The sequence below is a fragment of the Lytechinus variegatus genome, chromosome 3 (assembly GCF_018143015.1).
Source record: "Lytechinus variegatus isolate NC3 chromosome 3, Lvar_3.0, whole genome shotgun sequence".
NCBI classification, from domain to species: Eukaryota; Metazoa; Echinodermata; class Echinoidea; order Temnopleuroida; family Toxopneustidae; genus Lytechinus; species Lytechinus variegatus.
In genome coordinates this window covers 45,599,189-45,627,046 of record NC_054742.1, presented here as the reverse complement: position 1 = coordinate 45,627,046, position 27,858 = coordinate 45,599,189, and the positions used below count along the sequence as shown (strand labels likewise).

The window sequence follows — 27,858 nt, the reverse complement described above, 5'->3', positions numbered from 1 at the left end:
AATAGATTGTAATTTGAATTATAATTTGAAGTATAGTATTGCCCACGTATTACTTTAGCGGGAAATGTACTCACACCCGTCTAATTGGCATGCATATTCTGGAATAATTTTGATGAAATCAATGTTTACTGCATCTCTCCCCTTAGTTCTCCTGTGGTACCTCAGTTGAAACGCTTTGTGTATCATGCACATAATATAGCCGTAAACTTCTATTATATAAAATCCGCCTCAGGCCTATTAAATGGTTTAGCTACAATTCTTAAAACCATCATAAAACGTTCCATTCATTCTATTCTGATAGGTTAAAATCTTAGAACAAAAGAAAGAAACGTTCTTTATCTGAAGATTGTATAGAGGCTTAGACGATAAGTCACCGACAAAGAAGCTATACATAAATACATGTATCTTGTCCAATATGTTGTCCATTCAATTCGCGGAAAACTTTTTTGTTATGATCACGTGACGTACATAAATGACGCCCACCCCGCATTTAGTCTAATATCGCAGACCGTTGTATACGTGATTATCTTCAGTAGTAATATGTAAATTACAGTGCAAATAAGCTGAAACGGTAAGATCATTTATCTTAAATTGCTTTATTGTGCTCATCGGGTCCTCAATCCATAAAGAACAAATCCTGATTAAATATCTAAGAAAAAAGTAGGCCAAAAAGAAAGTAGATGTGAACATCAGACTATATGCCATTGGCTCGCGCGTTACACAGCACTCCCACACATTCGTCAATGAAAAACTCGTAGTAAATTTCGGAGAATGACCATCCAGACGTTCATTGAAAAGGAAAGCGGATCGACGTTGAATTTGTTTTGGTGTCGGACGAGATCGATCGACCACTCCCAACATTTTGATTACTGAAATCTAAAATTCAGAAGGACTCCACCATCGGGCTCCATCATCCATTAATAACTTCAAGTCTGTCTTGAATTCATCCAAGAAGGGAAGATAATATTTTTATCTCCTTGAACCAACAAGTACTTTACGGCAGCTTTCCCAGATTTCGCGAATTTTACGGCTAATTGTTGTCCAGAATACGGGCAGCCCATACGGGTGAGCCTAGGCCTTGGCCGCAGACATAACTGAGCCACGTTGAATTTCTACAAGTAGAGGGTGTCGATGGTCAAGGAGCAGCCAAGGAATTACCAGCATCAGCATGGATCCATTATCAACGTTGAGACGAAGGGCGTGGCTGCACGACCCCAAGATACCAATCGTCCTACTTCTTGTCTGCCTCAAGGTAGGTAAGAGGGTTGAACTCTGCCGGGATTTGTGATGTAGCATAGTGGAATGGTCTTATATCAATCTCTCTTTTGGATTTGATCTGCAGATTCGGACTTTTCCTTCCTCGGTCCATGCCGAGTCGAATTACGGGCCTATAACCAGGGAGTACTCTCAACTCCCTGATGGCCTAACCATTATACAGTGTTAATTCGAGCATGGACCTACTTAGGTCCATGATTCGAGGAACGGTTTTGACAGTGAGGGGGGGGGGGGGATTGGAAACGGACCAATAGAAAAAACACACATTAACAGAATTGTTATTGTTGTAGAACACGTTCATTGAAAAATAATGGTGTTTGATAGGGGGGGGGGGGGGTTCACCCCTTACCCTGTATAGATTTTATTGCATATCCTTGCGTTGAACAGTTGGAAATCATAACAATCACGGATAGGCCGTTTTGGTTTCCTCTTTTCCGGATATTAATGGGATGCTGGACTTGTGTTTGTTTTTATTCATTTATTTTCACTTCCTCAATCATCACAAAGAATATGCTACCCAAGCTTTCTTACTTTTAGCATTAATGAACTTAAACATTTGAAAACATTAATTGTAATGGCACGTCTGTCATACACTGTTGGAAATCTTGGATTTTCACCTTCATGTAATGTATATCATAATTATAAATCTCCGGGATAAATCTAAATGAAGAAAACAAAAAGGTTTTGCTAATGATATCTGCGCACTGTTTCCATCCACAGGTGGTGACTAAAATTAGTATTGGGGTGTGTGAAATATGGGGCATTCGTACAGGTAAAATATTGATTAAGAAACAAAATTGGAATACCAATAAAATCACTAAATCAAACAGAATAAACTGACTTAAACGAAATAATAGAATACTCCACACCTCGCGGACACACGAACTTTCCGGCTTGGTTTGTGCATGAATTACGCTATTAATAGCTCCATGGTTTGTGTGGTGGAGGGGTACAGTATGGATGCAAAAAACAGGCTGTGCTGGAAAAATAGGTTGGAAGCTAGGGTTTAGATAATTTAAAAGGAAGTTTCAACAATTAGTGGGTTGTGTTTGACGGATAAAGACCAGCTATAATCAACTCAATCTTTGCAAAAACGGAAGTCTTAAGTACTCAATCCACCGTTAAAGTAAACCTCTCCGTTATGTATTGGAAAGGGAAATTTGATTTTAGACATTATTTGTAGACCAGCTGTTTACAACGACGAGCATTTTCTCATTGACAGACTGAGAGCATCTTTAATACAGAATGAATATGCAAGTTGGAAACGTTGTGAAAATAAGCAACAACAACAAAATATATCTTATGATGAAATCATCAATGTTATGCTGATTTTATTTTCCATATTGATTCAGCTTTTTTGTGGTCAGCAAATGTATACACACGCGTGGCCAAATTATTTCCAAGCACCCCTAAACGAGTTTTTCTCTGTGTGCAAAATAACCACCTAAACAAGTATTTTTCACGGGCTTTATTAGTAAACATTTTGGCCCCTAAACAAGTTGTCGCCAGAATATGACCGTGGAAAAAAGATTGGAAAAAAACATACCCTTAACACGTTTGACCCTACGATTGACCATTGACCAGTCTGTCAAAACTACCCCTTTTTAAAAAATAAAAATTGGTGTTTTTGATACCCTTAGCGAGTGCACGCACGGCCTGCGTCCAAAACTGAAAAAAACCCACCCCTTTAAACGCGCTATTTTGGGTGTATTTTTTGGTATATTTGACTGCTCCCCCTGGTTTATTTCCTGATCGGAAAAGGAATATCATAGATTATTTAGTAGGATCAATTTCTTGGAGTAAGACCTAATATTTTTTTTAAAGAAGCAATCATGCTTTCCCTTCCAGGGACCGCGTAACGGTTTTCAAAGTGGGGGGGGGGGGCTGACCATGCTAAAAACCACAATCATATGGCCATTTTTACGTTGTACACGGTTTTGGTAAAAAGTGGGGGGAGGGGGTTGCTGAAGCCCCCTCAGCCCCCTGGTTCCGCGGCCCCTGCCTTCCACATAACCTAACATCTCCAGTGCAGCAGTAAAGAAATAACTATATTAAAATTAAATTTGATTCGATTCATAAGGCCTATATACGGAGTCACACACGAGTATTCACAGTGTGTTTACACATTCTGTTTCTTATCGTCATAATGCTCAGATTTAATAAAGTGAACACTATTTCACAGTGTGTTACTGTGTTCACAGTCATGTATGAAGATGTGATTAAAATTTGAATTTACCAGAGCGAAGATAAGTGTACACTGTGGACACATGCTACAATATAGTGTCACAGTATGTTCATAATGAACTATAATGATTATTGTGATTCCCAACTCCCTGGATTAACAGGGTTTTTTCATCAGAGGGAGGGAGGAAGTCACCCCTGCCTTAGACGAAGTTGTCAATGTAGATAGATGCACAAGTACCGGGGGGGGGGGGGGCTGGACCCCCATTTCTTCCAAAGGTCATATTCATAATCATATTGGGGAGTGAATGAGATAATACTTTACCTGTTCTTAATTTTTCACAAGATAAATGTCCAAACATGCCTCAGCCCCAAATTCTGCTTCATAATGGCTTTTGAGATCGAAATATTTGTATAAGTTAGGTTGTGTTTAATTTCAAAAATGTATTTTTTACAATCATTACATAGCCTACAAGTCATGTAAAATCTTAGTATTGCAGTTTTAATTTCTATCAACCTCGGAGCGGATTCGAAATCTTGGAAATGAATAAAAAAGGTACTCCGGGCAGAAAATGATTATTTATAAATAAATATAGGACGAAATTACTTGAGAAAAATGCTGAAAAATTCATCAAAATCTGATAACATTATACAAACTTATTGAAATTTAGAATTTAGCAATATTTTCTGAAAGCAGTTTTTATGCACGTTCTTGTGAATATTCATGAGGTGGGTTTAATATGCCGTGTCCCCATTTTTCTTTCTATTATGTTATTATATAAAATCATATCATTTCATATTTTCATACAAGACAAGTGTGTATAATAGTCTCCCTTCTAATAAATATAAGTTTCAGCAAGATATTTAATGTGGTTAATCTTTTTTTCAATTCTGGGAAGAAAAAAAGTTGATTAAACATAATTTCATTTTATTAAATACAAAAGAACAAGTGGGGATATGACATCATCAGTTTGCTCACTGAATATTCATGAAGACATGCATGGAACAACAGTTTCACCAAAATAATACAATTCTTAAAAATGTAATAGCCTTGTTATTCCTTGTCCAGTATTGACAGTGCTTTGTCTGTTGATTTTTCTTAAGCTGTTCAAATCATATTATTTTCATTTCAAATAAGCATTTAAGTTGTGAAATAAAAACAAATCAATATGTATTTTTTTCCTTTATCAAAATGCAGGCATAAAAATTGTGTGCAGTTTCGGCCTATAATTACAGATTCTCTTTTCGCGCATAATTTATAGTTTCTGATAGGCAAAATAATGTCCAAAGGGTGAATGCTCACATTGAAATCGAAAACATTTCTGAAAGAATTTTTATGACTTTAAAGTTATTATCTTGTTGTAATTATAATCATATATATTAGTTTATGAAAGAGGTTAATGTCCCCGCTACCCCACCCCATGCAGTCCTGGATTCACGCTCCAATCGATGACCTCTTTTTAGCCATCATGGCTATATGCAAACCTGTCAACATGTTGCGATGACAAACCATTCCACAAACCCTCGGGATTGAGCTTGCTTCTTGCACTTCCTCGCCCCTCAACTATATAAACCATGGACCTATGACAAACAAAGTTAGACATGTTAGATAGTGTCCAACAGTGGGGGATGTACAGTAACCTCGTCCATTTTCCAGTTTCGATGAGACAAGAACTGTGAAAAAGAAAGTCATTCATATCAGTTTACAAGATGTGAAATAACATTGTACCGATCAGCACAAAGTACTTCTGTCGATCTCTATATTCTATTATATTATATAATTATATTATATTATTATATAATATATTATTATTATATTATATATTATAATATTGATCAGTAGCCCCGTCAGTAGCATAGTGGGCAAAGAAATTTGAGGGAAACGCCGTGAGTGAGGTGAAAAATTTCGTATTTTTTTTCGTTGAGGATCTAATCTGGTAAATAGATTTGGACGAAATATTCAGAAACATCATATCTCACAATTTTCGTATTTTATATATATTTTGTCTTGATGGCGAAACGTTGTTTTTTCGGGGGGGGGGGGGTGGCAATTAGCAGTAATCTATAGTTCGGATATACATGTAATTCACAGCAGCCTCAGTCTAATTTTCTGACCGTAACTCTACCATCTTCATGCTCTTGGCATAGCCAAAAATATTTCCGTCCTGAATCAATTTCAATTTACCTCAACCTTCAAATTGAAACTCCTCGAAATTTGTTATGATTTCAGGTGTCAAGCGAAATATCAGGGACGATGGCAAGAAGAAAATTACTTTCAAATAAAAAAAAACGAAACAAAAATATAAAACGACTATTTGTTGTAACAAAATATATATATAAAAAATTATTATTCAAAATTCTAATAGAGTGTATTCGGTGTGTTTATACGTATTGCCTACCTGTGATTATCTGATTATTGTTGGTGTAACGGGTTTTTTTTTACATGTATCACCCTCAGGGGTTACTTGCCATTATTAACTTACGCATTCAAAAGTTCTTGGTATATAATAATACAAGCAAAATATTATGATTTATACCTACGGATTTAGTACTTTCAAGGATGGGAAGGTGGTAAAGACAAGAGGGCCAGGTGACCGCGCCACCGGGTGGGGGGGGGGGGGGGGCTGACATGTCTGGACGAGGCGAGGCCAAAGAGAAAGGTCCCTATAATATTAACCTTAAAACCAATAATTGATATTAAAAAGAGGTTTGCTTGTCTCAGGGTCAGTTTAACACCCACCGTGGCATTCTCCTTTTTAAGACCGATGTTAATGTATAATTTTACGTTTTTGTCAAATAAATTTACTCAAGTGCAATAAATATTACGAACCATCGTGTTCACATTAAACATCACCAATTATAACAAGTTCATGATAATGGCATACCCCTATGTGTATTCTTTTTGGTATATGATAGATTACAAAATTATCAAGATTGAGGGGATTCCACTTTTAAGCGTATACACAGGAAAAAATTAAAAATAAATAAGTAACAAATTTCATACGAACTGTATCTTAGACCTACTTAGACGTTTTATATACAATTTTATATGAAGCTTATTGAGTGCGTTCCTTAAGAGATCTTAAAGAGAGTTTAAAGATGTTTTAAAGATAAGCAGCAAACAATGCTTAAAATGTTAAATCATAGCTAGCTAGGTACGAGACGTATATTGAGTGATACATGTAGTCAACAAGTGTTCTTCATCTTGGCTTGCACCCCCCTCCCCGAGAACAGGAAATCTCTGTCTACCTTGATACACAGGCCGAGATGGATATGATGCACAATCACTGAGGGTTCAGAAGAAAGTCATGTTAACTCTTCGATAGAATATTACAATTAAATTCATTCTTAATTGCACGGATTCAGAATAATACTGAATAGCTGTGGTTATTGACCAGTCTATACTTAAGATGTAGATTTGAATACGAACACCCCCAGTCTATTCTCGAAATTATTTATGATTCAAATCTAAGTCGAGAGATTTGCTCATGCATGGTCGATAAACACAGTCGGTCAGGATTGAATTCGAATTCTTATAGTTTGTTTCTTTTAAATGAAATGGATTGGGACGTAATTACACGTACATGGGACCCGAGTCTTTGAATTTTATCATAAATTTTATTTTCAATCACTCACCCTGCAAAACTCCTGCAACTCACACATAAGATATTCCCATAGAAACTAATGTATTACCAAAGCAAGAAATTTAAGGATTATTACGCTCAACAATACAATATTTTAATTCACAGTTGAACCATAAACCATAACAATCAGGCGTATTGCATAAACCTTATGATGTTTTTTGACCTTGCCAGTCATGTTATAAAAAACTGATATTTGTGTCTGAATTATTTAAAGGAGAATGAAACCATTGGAACAGGATAGCTTGTGTGAAAACAGAAAAATCAAAGAAACAGATCAACAAAACTTTGAGAAAAATCGGACAAATAATGAGAAAGTTATGAGCATTTGAATATTGCGATCACTAATGCTATGGAGATAACAAATTGGCAATGCGACAAAGATGTGTGATGTCACTTGTGAACAACTCTCCCCATTACTTTAGTATATATTTCACTTGAATTGCCTCTTTTATCACATCTATCCATAGATCATGTGTTCTTTCTACATGAGGGCATGTAATACGTATATTTTTTAAGAATACATCATGGATAGAGAGTTTGTATCATCATAAGAAAAAGCAAAAAGAGATATATTGAGGGTATTTTATAGTCCACCAAAGGGAAAGTTGTTCATCAGTGACATCACACATCCTTGTTGCATTGCCAATGGGAGGATATCCATAGCATTAGTGATTGCAATATTAAAATGCTCATAACTTTCTCATTATTTTCCCGATTTTTCTCAAACTTTCTTTATTCTTATTCTTTGATTTTTCTGTTTCTACACAAGCCTATTTGTTCCAAATGTTTCATTCCCCTTTAAACTAGATATTCACCTACAAAGAGGATATAAAGTATGTCTATTCATTTCAGTATGACATTACATTAATAATAAAGATGTTCTAAATTTCTGTAATAAATAAATAAGAACGCAAGAGAAAATGATATCGCTGAGAATCAAAACTAAGTCATCGAAGCCCGAGGGATTATGCTATATTTTTGTCTCGCCTGCATATCAGAACGAGACTAGAGGCATCGCTGTTCCGCGACGGCAGCGGTGTCGTCAACATAGAGTTTTTGAAATGGCATCGTAAAGTGTAAAGTGTATGGACCTAGTTCATGAAACTTGGACATAAGGGTAATCAAGTATGACTAAACATCCTGCCTGAGTTTCAGGTCACATGACCAAGGTCAAAGGTCATTTAGGGTCAATATACTTAGAACATGTTGGGGAATCAATATCGAAATCTTAACCAAGGTCAAGTTTTTGAAATGTTGCCATAAATTCGAAAGTATACGTGGACCTAGTTCATAAAACGTATATAGACATAAGGGTAATAGTGTACGACTGAAGATCCTACCTGAGTTTCAGGTCACATGATTAAGGTCACTCAAAGGTCACCTAGGGTCAACGAACTTTGGCCGTTGGGGGTATATGAGGGATTGTCATAAAAGATTTGAATTTTATGGATCTAGTTCCATCTAGTTCATGAAACTTTGACATATTTTGGTGCAACCAAGTATCCTTGAACATCCTGTGCGAGTTTCAGGTCACATGGCCAAGATCAAAGGTAATTTTAAGGTCACTTAACACTGGCTGTGTTGGGAGTATGTGTTAAATTGGCATCATACCTTAGAAATGTTAATGGATCTAGCTCATGAAACATCGACATAAGCGTAATCAAGTATGATAATTTATTTTTGCACATGTCTTAGGTCACATGATCATGGTCAAAGGTCATTTTGGGTCAATTGACATAATGTTTTATTATCATATTAGTGTTTCCTTCTGTGAATTATTATTCATGAGCTGCTGCCTTCGAATGACGTAATGCAGGCGAGACTGCCATAATCGTTCGACTTGTTAATACATTGAAATGGTACAACTAACTCATCTTGAATGTATCAACACGATCAATGCTGGTGTTTTTAATTGTGTTATTGGACAGTGTTCGATGTTTTGAAAGTGAATCAAATTATCGCGAACTCCGCGATGTTGACCTGGGACCCGTTGCATAAGACTTCTGCCATGAAAAAAATGGTAATATATTTTTTTTTTTGCTATACTTTCTTGAATGTGTAAGTTTCAATGGCATGATTTTGTTTGCTAGGGTTTTTTTTCATGGCAAAAGTTTTATGCAACGGGCCCCATGATTTGAAGTGATTTAGCTGTTACGCCTAATTAGCAAAGACGACTTAAATAATTGTGCAATCTACAAAATCTTTCGCTTACTCACAATAAGACCTTGGCTTATCGCCCACAGTACCTGTACATGGGATATTAGCCTACCTTAGTTAAGTTATTAAAGGTTTATCTGTCAGCGTGAGAAAGGCAGAGTATCAATAACTACAACAACGACGAGTTTTATGGATATGAACGGAAGATGATCGGCAAAATATATAGAACGGAGGTGGATTGATTATTTCAGAAATTTTATGTAAGAAGAATAGATAATGGATTAAGCGTACACTCAATAATCGTAAAGTGGTAGGTCATCATTTTGATTTTTGAAGAAGTATTATGTCCAGTATTTGGTCTTTTTTAATCAAAAATGAGAAAAGACACCTTTAATGTTCTTTATGAGTAAAATGTTTCCAATATCACTACATCGGTGTTTGAAAATATATTAAAGCGTTGCGGTTTGTCACCCTTGTAGAGTGTACAAAAAACACAAGTTTTTAGTTAACTACAATTACTAACAAGGTGCATAAATACAATACGATAATCATTAGTAATGTATGATAATTATGCTAAGCACCCCCCCCCATTATTTTGTGTGCTATGTAGTCCGTTGATATTTAGCAAACCAAGTTGGCCTAATATTGGTCTGAAATGTACAAAATGAAACGCTTCCTCGTGTGTTGGTTCCTGATATTACAGATCGATCAGACATGGTTATTTAATTTAAAGAAAACATCGTCTGGACTTTCAATATCCTGCGTAAGATTTTCCTTTGAGAATTAAATACGCCGGTTGTCAAGGCTACGTCTACTTATCTTTCATATCACATACATGTGTAATTCAACGTTTGCTAATGTTGCTGTCCGATTTTAAATCATTCTTGATAAATTATCATTCAGAATAGAAAGCGATACAGAATTACAGTTTTTAATTTTGTTTTTAACTGATATATTCACTTATTAAGAAAATTATTTTCCATTTCGTTTCAGTCATATTTGCAGTTCAAGTATTTATTTCCAGACCTTGGATGCAGTCTGAATCTTCGCACGTACATTTGACTAAAACAAATGTTGACCGAAGAAAAAACATTCTTTTCTTTTACCTTGTACATGCTGTATCCCTTCTCTGTAAAGCGGACGGAAGTGATCCTATTTTTTACCGTTCCTCTAAAAGAAAACAACATTAACAGCTGGCCGGCGCCAGGAAATTTTGATATGGGTGGGTGGGGCGACCTACAGCTAGGTGACATATTAAAAAAAAAACTGAATAGTGTTACAGGCTATTACTTGGCCCAAAACTATCCTTTTATTTACACGTCCTTCTTCTTTCTTTCCGTCTATCCCTCATTCATTTAACCCGCTTTCCTTATTTTTTTTATTACACGAAACATCATCGGGGGGGGGGGGGGGGGTCACCCCTCCTGTATAGCACTGTCCCTGACAGCAGCCAAAAGGCAACAAACGCAGCCGAAAAAATACACACTGAACAAAGTAATGAAGAGGAATCCGATAGTATTGAAAGTAAATAAATATGTACAAAAAAAGAAAGTGAGAAGAAAATTATAACGGGATGTGCCCAACAAACCCAAACATGACGCGATTTCTTCGTATTTTTGGCGGAAATACTGCAGACTACGATTAACTTCCTCTTTTTCCACCCACACACTCAGAACTCCTGAAAAATGTGTTTTGCGCATGGTACGCAACCTCGAAATAGATCGTAAGATGAATGATGTCAATACGAAATCAAATACATTTTTGGACATTTCAGTATGCGGCAGAAGGGTTGTGTTTACAGTCAGGGAATACCGAGCTGTCTCATTGACCAAAAGAGTTATTTTGTTTTTTTTCCCTATTTTTGTTGTAAACAGAAAGAAATATATTCATTTCAAATTGTGAGGCGTGAGTTCACCACTTTTAATGTATGTTCTGTCAATCGCTTATTTTATTCGGAGAGGCAGAATGAAGTTAAATTAACGTGTAAAAATGTTTTGAAATATTTTGTCCGGTAACCATCATGTACTTTCACGATTCAGAGTTGATATTATCAGCATCAGGAAAGAGTTTGTTATCAACGACACAGATCCCTGAACACAATAATTAGGAATACAATGGAATGTACAAACGTAATGTATAAACACGAATTCTATTTCAAAACAAGGCTTGGATAACACACTACAATATTTATAGGTTATATGTCATAGGGAAAAGAAAACATGTAGGGTCCAGACTCCAGGGACGTGTCCTGCCAGAAATATTCTAGAATACTCATGCGATTAAATAGTATCTATTTCGAAGAGGTACCCAAATTATTCGGAAATAAATATTCATCGAATGTTAATGGAAATATAATGTAATTTTAGTCCAATTTGAACATGATTATGTGGTTTATTTGACCCTTCCACACCTGTATAAAACATCCCTACTCATGTCGTTGATAGACATAAAGTATATGTATTTGAGCATTTTCTAATGAGACGATTACCAATAGACTGAATAGATTTAAGGAGTTCCAAAAGGAGATAGAGATTAAATAACAAAGCACCCAATAATAAAGAGTAAAATAAATACAGATAGACGAATGAAGAACATTAAAAAGAATAATCAACTATAACCAACAAACCAACTGATTAAGTAAAATTAATGAATAAGTCATTTGATTAACAAATAAATCAATAGATTAATGAAACAAATAAAACAAATAACCTGTCGACAGGAAAAGTAAGGCTTCCTCAGGAACTCTCACATATTTCCTTATAAACGATCAATGTATGCGAAGTTTAGAAACATGATAATTATTCATTTTTGTTCAATTACCAAAGGAAATACATATTCTCTGTGTCAGTTTCATTCTGAATAATGAGGTGTGACTGCTTGGAAACATATCCCCCTTTTAATGATAGTAATAATCATAATTCTAATGATAATAATGTTAATAATAATAACATTAACGATATCGACATTCGTGATGTGTTGGTATCCCATCACAAAAGATTAAAAAGGATTAAATATATATATTTTTGATTTTTTTTATCTCGTTAAATAAAAAAAAAATCCTTGTAATTTTCAGCAAAATGGTTCGATCCATTTTAATATATCATGGGATCTGATTTAAAGCAAGGAATGTCATTCACAACCATGAAAAATCTGCAATTTGAATTAAAAAGAAAGACAATCTCATAGGTACACAATAAAAAAAACCCCAGTTTGATGCTTAACAGTACAATCTCAAGTAAGATAGTGAACGCAAATATAAAGGAGAATCATAACACATTATATCTCGATTGTAACGAGGAAGATAGTAGCTTGTCCGGTAATCTTTTAAGCGTCTCAATTAACGGATATTTATCCCTTACAACAATAGAGTACATCCTGACAAGATAATGTATCAAACTTTCCCGCCCGATCACCTGATCGATTTAAACTTACGTTTTTTTGCTTTGTCTTTGTTGTTGGTTATTTTTTCGGGGGGGGGGGGAAGGAGAGATAAATCAATAAGTATGGAAACATCTAATTGGATGTGCCATGGCCGAGTGGTGTTAGGCTCCTGAATATATATGGAAAGTCTGGGGTTCGATCCTCGGCCGCGGCACCCATGCAGGGCATTTTAATCGACAGTGCTCTTTTATCCTACATTCAAATGACAATGTTATACACTCATTCTTGGTATCTTGGTGTGCACTAAAAAAATACAAAGTCTCATTCATTACCTGAAACTACTGAAGTACAGATGGAGGGTCTTGGGGGCTATGGCCCCTAAAATTTATACGGCGAAAAATAAAAAAAAGGAGGGGGGGGGGGAATAAAAGGAAAGGGAAATAATGGAATATATATGTATTAATTTTTTTATTGAAAAGATTTGCTCGCTCGCATCGCTTGTTTGCACTTTTTTTTTAACTTTTGCCCCCTCCACCACATCTGCCCACTCAACTTTTTTATCATTATACCACTGCCGTGATAAGTAAAACGGTAATTACTATAATCGGCTACATGTCAATTACAAATCTTTGGAAGGGGTTGGATCGAAAGAATAATTTGACCATTTTGTTGTAATTAGGCTTGCGAGACCTTTAGTTGTGCGTATGTTTACGATTTATTTTATGATATTTATGAGATAGCACTCAGGCATAGTTTCATAGAAACAGCCCTTGGTTGTCTTATAGGTTCCGAAATCGCAACTGTTTGAATGTGAGTCAAATCGTAACAATCGTATTCATAAACACATTAATTGAATTAACTTCACCACACCAAAGATGAGTTATATTTCTGTATAATCCGCAAGATTGTAGATCATTAATACCATTGCATTTAATTGTGTCTTCCAGATATCACAAGTACATTCTTCTGCTACGTTCTCTCTGAAGCTTGTCAGTTATTCTAACGCTGCAAATCGTGAGTTGGATGGTGACTGTTGCGATACAGTATGGATTTGCCGTATTGATAAGTGTGATCCAAGATTTAACCTATGTTTTCATCGAATTGGCGGGTATGAAAACTTTTTCCTGTTTAGTTTTGAACAATTTATTAGTTCCGTTTCATTACCCCTCCAATATTTTCACTTTTTGAATTTATCTATATATCTATCTATCTATTTCTATTATTTATTCATTTATTTGTTTATTTATTTATTATTCAATTCTTTTTTATTTTGGGGGGGGGGTAGTTTGTTCTGAATACTTTTGACCTTTATGCCAACGATGACCTCTCAACATAAAAAAAATAAAGAGAACAAATCTTTAGCCCTTTTTCATTCTTTGGTCTTAAAATATGACACCGATCCTTTCTTTTGGGTTCAGTATTAGTGTAATAATGTTTTCGTTCCATGATGGAAATCTGCACGTCAAGCCAAACATAAAACTTAACCTACAACACTAAAAGTAACCCTAATCATTATCTTTGCATTGTTCTGATACGAAAAGCTCTATTACAATCCCAACTCTAACCTTATGCCCTCTCGGATATTAAGACAGTAGAAATTGTGGCTGGTGTTTATGTCGTTTCACCGCATTCTCTATATGTGGAAATACATTGAAAGAAGGGGTTCCTAGTTCTTGGACTCCCCCCTCGATAATTTCGTTAACTCGTCTCCATCTACATTCCCCCAATCAACTTTCATCAGTTACATTCAATATGATTTTCCCCATCAGATGGCAATAACAAGAACGAAGACGATATATTATTTTCGGATATTTTATTAATTTATTTCTATACAGTTCCAACAGCATGACGGCGTGTGATCACGGGCGAATACAGACTGGACTTGTTAGAGATAACGGACAATCGTTCACATTTCCAGCAGTTCTCCCACCAAACATTGCAAATCCAATACGCCGTCAGATTCCAACTTGGACGGTATAGTAGTTTTTTTTAACACTGACTTTTATCGAATTATAAAGGCCTTATTTAATTGTAGATTCCTTGCTCTGATAGGTGGCCGTATGTTTATTTCATAACTTTTATATTCATTTTAACAACTAAAAATCTAACTTATTCGTAACCCATTATCTTTTACTGGGTTACTTTCATAGTAAATTTTCTGAGTAGAGAATCTAATTACTTCTATATCCAAATTCCGTTCCCAAATTGTCGCAGTAACAAAAAAAGTCATGCATACAAACTTCTGGTTTACATTAGTATCATCATCATCTTCATCTTCATCTTCATCATCATCATCATCATCATCATCATCATCATCATCATCATCATCATCATCATCATCATCATCATTATCATCATCTTCATCATCTTCATCATTACTACTACTTAATATGTCGTATTATTATTCTTTGTAGGGTGGAATTCGTGTAAAGATAGAAATCTGGGATGTGGATCCGAATGCAGATGATAAGATTGATTTCTATGCTAGCAATATCAACCTAGCTGCAGCACGTAACGAGGCATCTGCAACAGCAAGCCGATACACACTTAGAAGTAACAAGGGTTATTCCGCGTAAGTATAACAGTGGATGTTGTGTTTTACAAAGAATAAAGGGCGAATGCTGCCTTAAGTCATGCTTACGATCTATGTAAAACAACGCCCAAATCTAAAGTACATGTAAATCTAAGCATCTCCTTAATTAAAGGACAAGTCCACCCCAACAAAAACTTGATTTGAATAAAAAGAGACAAATTCAACAAGCATAACACTGCAAATTTCATCAAAATCGGATGTAAAATAAGAAAGTTATGGCATTTTAAAGTTTCGCTTACTTTCAACAAAATAGTTATATGAACGAGCCAGTTACATCCAAATGAGAGAGTTGATGACATCACTCACTCACTATTTCTTTTGTAATTTATTATATGAAATGTGAAATATTTTTATTTTCTCGTCATTGTCATGTGAAATGAAGTTTCATTCCTCACTGAACACATGGAATTCAATTATTTTAACATTTTGTGCTTCAGGCAAGGAGGTCCTAATCGTCAAATTCATGAAAATTGAAATATTTTATAATTCAAACAATAAAAAAAAGAAATAGTGAGTGACATCATCAACTCTCTCATTTGGATGTAACTGGCTCGTTCATATAACTATTTTGTTGAAAATAAGCGAAACTTTGAAATGTCATAACTTTCTTATTTTACATCCGATTTTGATGAAATTTTCAGCATTGTGCTTGTCTGATTTTTCTCTATTGATTCAAATCAAAAATTTTCTGAGGTGGACTTGACCTTTAACTAACCAACCGAATCGGACCATCCCGCGTACGTTGCTATTTTTTTAATGGGGGGGGGGGAGGAAACTTACAAGAAAAACCAAGCCCCCCCAAAAAAAATGGCTGTCAACCCCTCTAACTGATACCTTACAATTTTTGACAAGTAAAAAGATCTCCCAATAAATTGCAAATCCACATATTCATGACAAATCACTCCCGGAATGTTGCCTCGAAATACTTGGCTAATATTTTGGAACCATGTGAAATTATCATCATTAACTCTGTATTTATAAATATTTCGTGGTGTTTTAACGTTAATCACTGAATTTGAGAACAATTTTCTCGATCTTTTTTTTTCCTGATTTGGGCAATAGCCTCATAGTTCTATGTCCATCCGGTGATTGAGCTTCGGCTACAATTCAGCTTAAACCGGACTAAATCGATTGCTATGTGCACTCTCATATAGCGGTACCAGTATTTATTTCAGGATTCTGTTACCATAAGGTACAAGAGGATATCACATCACGTACCTATATGTTTGCAAGTTAGATTTCCCTTTTGCGTAATCATGATCGTTATTGATGTATAAATCACACTTTATTAATTTTGAGCTGTGTTCATTATCAATTTCAATATATTCGGGAACGTGTAAATAGTATGAGCTCCGTGATAAGTAATATGAGTAACTGGCTAATTGTAAACTATAATTATGAGAGCTGTCGTTACCTATGAGTTATGTGATAAACATTGAAGTTGCCCTCCCCTCTCTGCATTGAAATTTAAGGTAGAGGTGACATTAATTAAACTGTTTTCTGCTGTCTTTGTTTAAAAGCCATGTTGATACCAAGAATATTTTTTACTTATACTCAAGACCCATAATATAAGAAACGGTGACAAACGGTGACCTTTACAAATGCTGTAAAATGTTATGCGATCCTGAAAGTTTATTCGTGAGAGGGGCAAAGCGAGTGAGCTGAAGAAAATTTGTATTTTCACCCCTCAAAGCTTTATTGTTTGGTGCTTTTAAATGATGAATTAAAAATATTTTTTTTACTTTGATTTATCTTCATTTTCATCTTGACAGGGAAAAAGGAAACATATCAAATTATTTTTGTTCATTATGTTGAAATCTGCCACAAACTTCGATTTTTATATGAAAAAAAGGCAGAGATTGCTCACTTCAACTGTCTCGTAAATACTGAGATTTTTGTTACCCGTACGCCCCGCTCTGTAACCTAAACCTTCTTAAAACTACTTTTGGCCCTGGCTGTGTTATTGCGATCTTTCATTTGATATTAATTTAGGATATTACAGTCATAATTCCACTTGAATTTATTCATATTATCTCTCTGATCTTCAACAGGACCATCATAGAAGCTAAAGTTTTCTGCGACCCACATTACTACGGAAGTAACTGCAGAACCTTTTGCCAACCCACCAACTCAGATAGAGGACATTATTCCTGCAGTCCACAGGGACACAAAATATGTCATCCGGGATATACAGGATACAATTGCATCATGGTAAGTGTTTTCCTTTATTAATCTTCTATTTTATAACTACTTTCATAATTTTTGTTTTTGGAGTGATGAAAAACAAGAAAAGGTAGACATCACCCTGAAAGATTAATGAAGTATGAGGAAAGTGGATACTGAACACTTTGTGGAAAGTATAACTATGACAAATATGGAGATTACGAATATGAGGGAGTCGCAATTTCCATGATCTGAATAGCAGAAAGAAAATAAAGTGATTTATGAGCACTTTATGCGCATTATGACTTACTTAGATTTATAATGCTAAATCACAGTTGCCATTTATATCAGTTTGTGTGCTTTTCTATTAAGGTTGTTAATTTTTGAGAATATACAATCATCTACAAAAACATGACATTCATTTGAAGTTAATAATATGACCACAATGCATCATGGGGAGTGCATGATGCAGATACATCTTCAGAGACTATCACTATCTCAGAAAATATATAATGAAAAATTTCATCAATTGCCTTGCAGAAATATCTAACATTTCATGGAATATCGCGAACACATGTATTTAGAGTTAATGAACTACGTTTAGAATTACTTGGCAGATATATTTATATTCTACTAGGGCGGTAGTGTCTTCAACAGCCAGGACTAAGAAGGGGGGGGGTATTGCATGGAATGATGATTCATCAGGGGGTCTCTTCCTTTGGGAGGAAACAAACTTCGACATCTCCAACATGACCATTATTATGCCCTTTTTTAGTTCTACCATTTGATAGACACTGTTGGAAATAAAGAATCAGCTTCCATTTCGATGCAAAAGTACATTATTTACAAGTTCATATTGCGTTCTTGGTGCGACAATGTTTATAGACCATATTTTAAAACTTTTGTGTTTCACTGGATAATATTTATTGAAAGGAATTGTTTTTTATCACTACGATCACCCATATGCCTATAGTTCTAGGTATTTTGGACTTTGCTATATAATGGTAGAGATTTCCGACACTTTAATGAGGGGTGATTTTTCTTTCAAACATTTTCCTTTGCGTTTGCTCTTCTATCACCCTTTTTGATATAAAACACCGCGGTCATCAGTTGTTTTTTAAACCATATTTTAAGTTAAATATCAGCATTTCAGGATGAGAGGGGAGGGCCCATAACCCTCATTTTGTCAGTGATTTGTTACTTAAGCCTATCAAAAGATATATGGGAACAAATTCATGTATTCATAAGAAATATTTGAAAGGGGGCATTCGGGATCTTGATTTTGGATCCATCATAGAATTGTAGAAACTCTTTGCACAGATATAAATATATATGTTTCCAATATTTCAATTAAGGGTATAACCTTCATGATTATACTCGATTATTATTTTGGTTTCTACAGGAGATCGATGAGTGCGCATCAAGGCCGTGTCAGCATGATGGAGCATGCACGGACATTTTGAATGGCTATACATGCGACTGTATAGATGGCATATCAGGTATTGATATTTTGACAAGTATGAGCCTATAGTGAAGTTAATTTGCCTTTTGGAATGGCACTCCAGTTATAAAGAAAGTAAATAATAACAAAACATGTCAAAGTAATGAATAACGAAGGCCAGAAGTAAATGCACAATGAACTTGTAACAGCGAAGAAACATATCGAACAGTATCGACATGTTCGTAATTATTGTTTGTTTAATATCTGAGAATTAGTACTGTATTTTAATACAGCAATACAGATAGTCACTTTTCGTTTTTATATTCCAGCATATTTTGTTTCAAAGGTTTCACTATATTTGACGATAGGAGATACAGAAGACTAATTTATATACGTTTTCTTTATGTCTCTTTGAAAGGCTTAAATTGTGAGATCGACATCGATGAGTGCTCGAGTTCACCATGTCTCAATGGCGGGTCCTGTGAACATTCAATTGGCAACTATTCCTGCTCCTGTTCTGCGGGATTTACTGGACGAAATTGCGAGACAAACGCCAATGAATGCTCTTCAAACCCTTGTGCTAACGGTGGTAGTTGCCAGGATGAACTGAACGGGTTTAACTGTGTATGCGCTGGTGGTTTTCAAGGAACAACCTGCGAGACGAACATAAACGAATGTTCTAGTTACCCATGCAGTTCGGACCATATATGCCTAGATGGAGTCGATGGCTATACGTGTGAATGTTCGGCTGGGTATGAAGGAATCCATTGCGAAGTCGAGATTGACGAATGTGGCAGTGGACCTTGCTTGAATAACGGTTCATGCATTGATGCTGTGAATAGCTACACCTGCATGTGTGTTAACGGGTATAATGGATCAGTTTGTGAGATTGATGTCGATGAATGTGAGAGCATTCCTTGTCAGAACAATGGAACCTGTTCCGATTCTATCGGTAGCTATGACTGTAGTTGTCCACCGGGTTTTACGGGTACCAACTGTGAAATTGATATTGATGAATGTAGCAGTAATCCCTGCAACTTGGACCATACTTGCATTGACGAAATTGATGGATACACATGTCAATGCAGTCCTGGTTTTACAGGAAAACATTGTGAGCTTGACGTTGATGAATGTCAAAGTATGCCTTGCGACAATAATGCCACTTGCATTGATGGTGTTAACGCGTTTCAGTGCCAATGTATGCCTGGATTTGAAGGTCCCTTATGCAATATTAACACAAATGAATGTTTAAGTAATCCATGCCAGAATGATCATACTTGTATCGATGGAGATAATGGTTACACTTGTCATTGTATGGCAGGATTTACTGGTACTCACTGTGAAATCAACATTGATGAATGTACAAGTGGACCATGCCTAAATAATGGATCATGTGAGGATCTCGTCAACAACTTTACTTGCCATTGCGCATCAGGTTACGACGGTGTATTTTGTGCAGACAACATAGACGAATGTTCGAGCAACCCGTGTTTTAACAATGGAACATGCGAGGATGTTATCGCGGGTTACATATGCCATTGTTCTAATGGATTTAATGGTGAATTCTGTCAGCATGACATAGACGAATGTCAAAGCGAGCCTTGCTTAAATCAAGGTTCTTGTGCTGATGATGTCAACAGCTATAGTTGCTCATGTAAAGTTGGGTTTACGGGTGTTGTGTGTGAAGAAAACATAGACGACTGTCTGGCTTCTTTGTGTTTGAACAACGGAACGTGTATCGATGGAATAGACTCCTTTACCTGTAGTTGCCCTCCAGGATTTAATGGAACTTTGTGTGAAACCAATGTGGACGAATGCGAGAGTCGACCATGCTACAACAACGGGAGTTGTATGGATGGTGTGAACAGTTTCCAATGCGACTGCGAGCCAGGATACGGTGGTGATCTCTGTCAGACGGATATCAATGAATGCAGCAGTAATCCATGTCTAAACGGTGCCTATTGCATTGATGATATTGATGGATTTACATGTTCCTGTCCTGATGGTTACTATGGATTGACTTGCGAAGTTGACCATGATGAATGTGCCAGTGCACCCTGTCTTCATGGTGGCACTTGTATTGATATCGTCGATGGATTTTATTGTCGGTGTACACGGGGTTTCGGAGGAAGGGTCTGTGAGGAGGACCTTGATGAATGCAGCAGCTCACCCTGCATGAACAACGGGATATGCGAGGATATGGTTGCAGGTTTCACATGTCATTGTCCAGAAGGTTTTGAAGGGGACTTCTGTGAAGTTGACATCGACGAATGTGCAAGTCTTCCTTGTTTCAACAATGCGACCTGCGTCGATGGAAACTCGTCTTATTCATGTGAATGTCCGTTAGGATTTATGGGAATCTTATGCTCTGAACAGGCGACCCTTCCTCCAGTATCACTATGTGCACAAGGTGTTTGCAAGAACGGTGGTTCCTGCATCCAACAAGAAAACCAAGAAAGGTAATTCATGACATTCGTTAATGTAAATTTTAGAGATGGAAAGTGGTATAAACAACATAGCAATGTTTCTATCAGGAAGCTTAATTTCCTGATTATAATGCTATAAACATTCGCGTGTAATGAAGGATATTTAGAGATCTCATTCTGGAGACATTTAACGTTATTGATACTCATTGGTAATCACAGGTAATGCAGGGTTCCCATTAACGATTGTGAAATACAAAAGGTTGTCATAAAGTAGGTTATAATTGAACATCCAAGTGGAAATGTTGGAAGACTCTGAATACATTGTTCAATATTCTTTTAACATATTAAAAATAGTAATCAATGGACATGGAATAAAATACGGCACTTATCCTTATCTCAGTAAGAAGCTTTTGCTATAAGGGTATCTCCGTTTCGAGAAATCTATTTTTGCACAGATTCTCATCGCGTCTCCCGCGTTATCGTTTAGAAACGAAACCGCCCTTTACTCATTCAATAACGTCTATATGCATATTATTTTTCACTACGTTTTCTTTTCACAATATACCCAGATGTGTTTGTGTACCAGGTTTTACTGGACCTCATTGCCAGGTTATCTTGAGAGGCCCCTGTTTTCCATCTCCCTGTTTGAATGGAGTCTGTGTTCCTGGAGAAGACAATACCACGGAATCACGCAGATGCATCTGCAGTGATAAATTCCTCGGCGAGTTTTGTGATGTTGGTATGTCATCTGCAAATTGTTTTACAGCATTATTGACGGGGGAAAATACGTTTATATCAATTTTGAAATCCCCATTAATGCCATTGTGTGTTGTATGATCTGCCAGATGAGATAGGGAAACCATAGAAATGAAGTTGTAAATTAAAATTACGTGGGGACCAATATTTATGGGTAAACGTGGTTACGATGAGAGATATAAGATACAGTAGGCAGATAGTGGGAGGAGGGGGGGGGGGGGGTAGAGAGAGAGGAAGAAGGGGGGGGGGGGTGACGTGGGAGAGATCAAGGGAGAGAGAGGGAGTTTAATTTATAGAATCTAAAGTATTTTCAAACTTCTAACCAATTTGCACAGATCCAGTGAGGGACATTTATTCCATTACGATAGCTGAACACACCAAACCATCTGCTGATCTTCAAGCACACTTCTCCAAACTTCTCAAATCAAGTCTGGACATTCGAGATCCTGAGAGTCTTCAGATTGTCTTCCAGAAAGCTCAGTACGGGGAATCACAACTTACCGGGTAGGTCACATAAGTAGCTCTTTTTAAAATTCTAATATGATCATTATAATTACTATCCAAATCAAATCTCTGATTTACTTTGTAGTTGTCATTGTCATGTGTGTGCAGTCAAGACAGATATGAATTACAATTTAGTTATAATGATGATAAAAGGGATAATGCCATGAATACAACATCAAAATTAGAACACATGAAATTATCATAGCCTCCTTTTCTTGTGAAAGATGTATACAAGAACTACCGTAATAATAATGATATTAATGTTAAACTTCCTGACGATGATACACACTTTGATTTTGTTTTAGTAAAAGCATGAATGTTTGAATTTTATATTTCATAAAACATGATAAATGAAGTTCTGACATCATCGGTGCAATATAAACAATCAAATCATCACGATCTTAAATCTAGGCCACGGGCGAACCGGTGTAGTCATAGGAGGTGACACTAGTTGATCTTTTCTTTTCGCAATTAAGTTATAGAGGAAGGCTTATGACAAAGTTGTACATCCCAGCTCAATATTTCCAATACATTGTTTCATTCTTCTGTTGGAAAATTTACCTGTGTTCCTTTCCTTCATTTTTCATTGGCTCTCACTCACTCTCTGTCTTTTTTACCGCAAAGGACTTTACATTCATGATTTCATCGAACTATTTGGTCGACTTGAGCATATCACCAGAAATTTCCCATTAACTTCTTCGTGCATATGACTTTAAATAGTTTTGTTCAGTGTTTGGAGATTTCTCATTCTGTATGTTTTTAGTTTAGTCAGGCGCGTGCCCCAGTTACCCATTCTCGCCCTTGTTACGGATGTATACATTATTTTCTTTCATGTTTCATCTGTTTCGTTTGTGTTTGTTTGATAAGAAATTCCCTTTTTATTACTTTGCTTTAATAGTAACTCATATTCTTTTGGTTGTTTTGGATGATTCAGTCTTGCTTATACAGCTATCGAGTTCTACGCACGCGCAGATAATAATGTGCTGACAAGATCACAACTCACCTCTGCGATTAATTCTCGCTCAAACCAGGAAATTGGTGCGATTCTCAAGCCCTATAGGTTATTCATCGAAACTCCACTGGCACACGTCACATCGAAAGAAAATCAGGTACGCCCAAATTCCTAGCTGTTAAAAAAAAGAAATTGATAACAATGTCTTCTTCACCTTTGAATTTCAACGAGGCGCCATAATACCTTCCATATAAGTCCGCAAGATTTGGTATTAATGTTAAACTGGTGGTTTTCAATCAGAGGATTTTTCAGTGAGATATCTTATTCTGTGGCATGTCAGGCTTGGCATCAGTGGGTAAATTTGTCTTCAAAGATAAGTTCAACTGAAATCTATTTTTAATAGATTGTTGATAAGTACTCGTAATGCATTTATCATGGACATGATGGACCCCTTGATTATGATTTGTGGTTTAACTTGAATTATGATGAAGGATACAAATTCCTAGCAAAGTAATTTTTGTCTCGCCTGCATAGAAGACAGAGACTATATAGGCGCCGCTTTTCCGACGGCGGCGATGGCGGCGTCGTCAACATTGAATCTTAACCAAGGTTAAGTTTTTGAAATGTCATCATAACTTAGAAAGTGTATGAACCTAGTTCATGAAACTTGAACATAAGGATAACCAAGTATTACTGAACATCTTGTCTGAGTGTCAGGTTACATGACCAAGGTCAAAGGTTAATTATGGTCAATGAACTTAGACCATGTTGGGGGAATCAATATCGAAATCTTAACCAAGGTTGAATTTTTGAAAATGTCGTCAAACCTTCGAAAGTATATGGACCTGGTTCATGAAACTTGGACATAAGGGTGATAGTGTATCACTGAAGATCCTGACTGAGTTTTAGGTAACATGACCATGGTTAAAGGTCAATAGGGTTAACGAACTTTGGCCGTGTTGGGGGTATTTGTTGAATTGGCATCATAACTTAAAAAGTTATGGATCTACCCATGTAGTTCATGAAACAGAGACATGAGGGTAATCAAGTATGAATGATTGTTTTGCACATGTCTTAGGTCACACACATGGTCAAAGGTCATATTTTACTATAATTATGGGTGTTTTCTTTTGTGAATAATTATTTAATAGCTTTTTTCAAAGTCAGCACTGCTGTTATATCGAATCCCGTAATGCAGGCGAGACTGTCAGATGCATTCCACTTGTTGTATCTACGGTCATGTAGCTGTATCTTTATGATTCAATAAATAAATGGTCAATTTAAGTTGACAACTATATTCACTTGTGTTTCTGGAATTAGTGAAATAATAGATTAGGCTACAATGCAGGTTACTTTAATCGCATATAATATAATTTTCTCTTCTCATCACAGCAATGGATGTCAAAGAACTGGTTTGTCTTCTGCATCATTGCTCTGCTTATTCTTATAGCACTGATCCTGTTCGCATATCTTTACAAGAAAAGGTAGGGCAATATCCCAGCATGCATCTCGCCTACAACATTGTCAGTGCTTTCTTTATTTCAACCCGCTTATCAATTCTCATTGTACGAATATTCATGCCATATCTCATTTATTCAATGTTCTGCTGTTTGATATATGTAGTGCGATTTGTCATATATCAAATCCAATCAAATTAAAATTCCTGTCAGCAGTATAAATGTCTTCGAGAGAAGTCAGTTAACACAAACCAGGGATTTATTTTTAATGAAGATTTAAATGGATTGATAAAGAAGAATATTTTAACATTTAAAAAGAGGTTGTAGAACAGGCCAATGCATCTTATAAGGGACTATAATAAAGATGATAATAGAAGGTATTGTTTAGAGCGAACATAATATCCACCTTATTATGCTTAAAGAGTTCCTATATTACCTTTTTGGAGACAGTGCTATGTGTGTACTTAGAACGAAACCTTGCTTAGTTGTTTGAAGTTGGACTAGATGATTTTTTGGAACATTGGACTTTTAAGCCTGTAGGTCCATAATAAAATGCCTGCTAATTTTGAGAATACACAGTTCATAACGTGCATTAACGTGGACGAGCGATTCCTCATCATCTTCTAAATGATTAATTCATCAAAAATTATCATTCTAAATCTTATCATATTTATGAAATTTCTTTTTGATTTAGGAGAAAACAATCAGAAGCCTACGAGCATACAGAGTTGGATCGCGAAGTCACACGGTTCATCAACCCAGCGTTCGGTTCACCCCCAAATAACGTGCCACCCAGAGTAGAGGGCGCTCTACCGGTGACAGAAGCAACAGAGAGTTTTGCTTCGTGGGAAGCCAACTTTTCAAATGCAAACATGGGCACATTCAAAGGTCCTCCTGAATCGGATTCCGAGCTATGATCGAATTGATTAATTGAACAAAACCTTTAATACTCTCATATAACTCTATTCAGTGAAAAATTTCGGATAAAGTTTCAAAGTGAAAACCAAAATAGAAATGGAGAAAGGACTGGGAGTTTTACCGGGGAGTGAGGGAGGAAACTAGTCTGCTGGGCAAACCCTTCACTCGAGTTAAGGGTCTGAATGTGCAGCCTACTCATGCCTTGTGTACTGAAGGCCCTCTCGTTCAGGAACAGCAAGTTGTGTATGTGCTAGTCTTTGCGTGGAGGCACATTTGTTAATCAAAGTCCCAATCAGGGTCTGCGCTGCAGACTAGGAGGAACCTTCCCCTGAAACGACCGATGAACATCATTGCTGTCAACAAACCTTAGGCAGGATTGAATTGATGCGATGAAAACATTTCTTCTGAAGATGAAAATGGGGAATATTTAAAAAAAGGAATGGACAAATGAAACATCTTATAGATACTACCGCATGACTTATACTATATAGATTAACGTGTATTGAGAGGGGCGCATTGCATTCCTTTTCCTCAATCAAAATATACAGGTTATGATGGTGACGATGGCGTTGATGATGATGATAATGATTACGATGATGGTGATGTTGGTTGTGGTGGTGACGAAGATGATGATTTTTACGGCGATGATGAATGAAATGAAGACAATAGAGTTGGTAGAGCATAAGTGACTACGGGACGAAAATAAGGCCTTTTGAATATCACCAAGCGCTTACTGAACTGAATAATAGTAATTCATGTAATAAAATGGGAATAAAATATCACTGACTTGAGGTATTGCAAGATACATTGCGGATTAATTCCATCCAATAAAACCATTTTCAGTTTTGAAAAAAAAAAAATAAATAATGTGCAATACTTTTCACGACCAAGCATCGTTATGTTTATTCCGAATTTGTAAAATATACCTTATTGATAGTCCCTCTTGTATCAACAGTAAAATCACTTGATTTCGATTGCGTAAGTTGCTAGTTTGAGATCTGCATCGTCATGTCATGACATGAATTTGTCAGAAGGGGAGTGTGGAAAATATTATGTTGGTATTATGTTGGTATCATTCACCTGCTGTAAATATTGATAATGGGGTGATCAAGCCAAGGCAAACTGGTCTCATAGTTTTTATTTGCCGTATGTCATTAATGTTAATATTTGTCAAAGAACTAGTTACATTATTGTCCAAAGTACTAACTTAGATGTGATTGCATCGTAGATTGACGAAGTGTATTTTGTAGAAATATGGACCTATTCAAATGCTTATCACCATTAGCACCCATCCTTTTATTTTACTCTGTTTACGTTTCGTTGCCAAAATAGGACATTTTATGAAGTAAATCTGCTGATATTCCGTAGACTTAAAAACTGAATGAAAGAACAATGAAATTCATTGCCGAAGTTTATCAATAAATTTCCAGGATACTCAGATAAACACGTAGACCTGGTTGTATATAATATTGTCATTAAAAAAAAATCATTGCACTGATATTAGTTAACACAACAAGGAGATGATGTGCTTTGATCACGATTATAAATGTATATAATAAGTTAACATATTTTTGAACCATGGCTATGTTATTGTACAAATGAAATAAAAGAAAATACGAACCATCACATCATAACCCAAAGTATTCCCTCTTTCAAATTCTGTGTTGGAACATGGAGTTGATAATTCAGATTTGATTTTCTAGAAGAGGGGAAGTTGGGGATACTGTGTTGACACATATCTAAAGGTGTGACTAGCATGATCAGTCAAAATGTCGCACAAACTCAAATCGGCCTCTAGAGAGAGAGAGAGAGAGAGGGAGAGAGAAAGATAGGGGGGGGGATGGGAGTACTAGTAAAATTGATCTTATCATACTTCATAGTGTAGAAAATAAGTTCTTATTTCCAGAAAAACTCCGGTGAGAGTACTTTCCGTTGATGAGATGAATGATTTACGTTCTAGAAACGTTTGTCTTTCTTATTCAGTGGCGTAACAGGCGCGGCGGGGGGGGG

The 27,858-nt window shown here is 36.1% G+C and overlaps 1 protein-coding gene across 1 annotated transcript; it reads left to right on the top strand.

Annotated features, from left to right (window-relative positions):
- The first annotated feature begins 495 nt into the window (after positions 1-495).
- LOC121411155 (fibropellin-1-like) lies at positions 496-26,054 on the top strand. The gene is made up of 12 exons (XM_041603696.1): positions 496-1,252; positions 13,586-13,746; positions 14,474-14,612; positions 15,053-15,210; positions 17,283-17,442; positions 18,797-18,893; positions 19,254-21,294; positions 21,831-22,000; positions 22,353-22,521; positions 23,456-23,630; positions 24,866-24,957; positions 25,625-26,054. Exons 1-12 carry the CDS (start codon positions 1,169-1,171, stop codon positions 25,845-25,847), a joined length of 3,669 nt encoding a protein of 1,222 aa, XP_041459630.1. The 5' UTR covers positions 496-1,168; the 3' UTR covers positions 25,848-26,054.
- Positions 26,055-27,858: the final 1,804 nt, after the last annotated feature.

Excerpts from the sequence above, each read along its gene's own strand:
- LOC121411155 (XM_041603696.1), top strand. The coding sequence starts at position 1,169 with ATGGATCCATTATCAACGTTGAGACGAAGGGCGTGGCTGCACGACCCC. Across the intron at positions 21,295-21,830 it reads CAACAAGAAAACCAAGAAAG|ATGTGTTTGTGTACCAGGTT; the intron begins GTAATTCATGAC and ends CAATATACCCAG. Across the intron at positions 22,522-23,455 it reads GGGGAATCACAACTTACCGG|TCTTGCTTATACAGCTATCG; the intron begins GTAGGTCACATA and ends TGGATGATTCAG.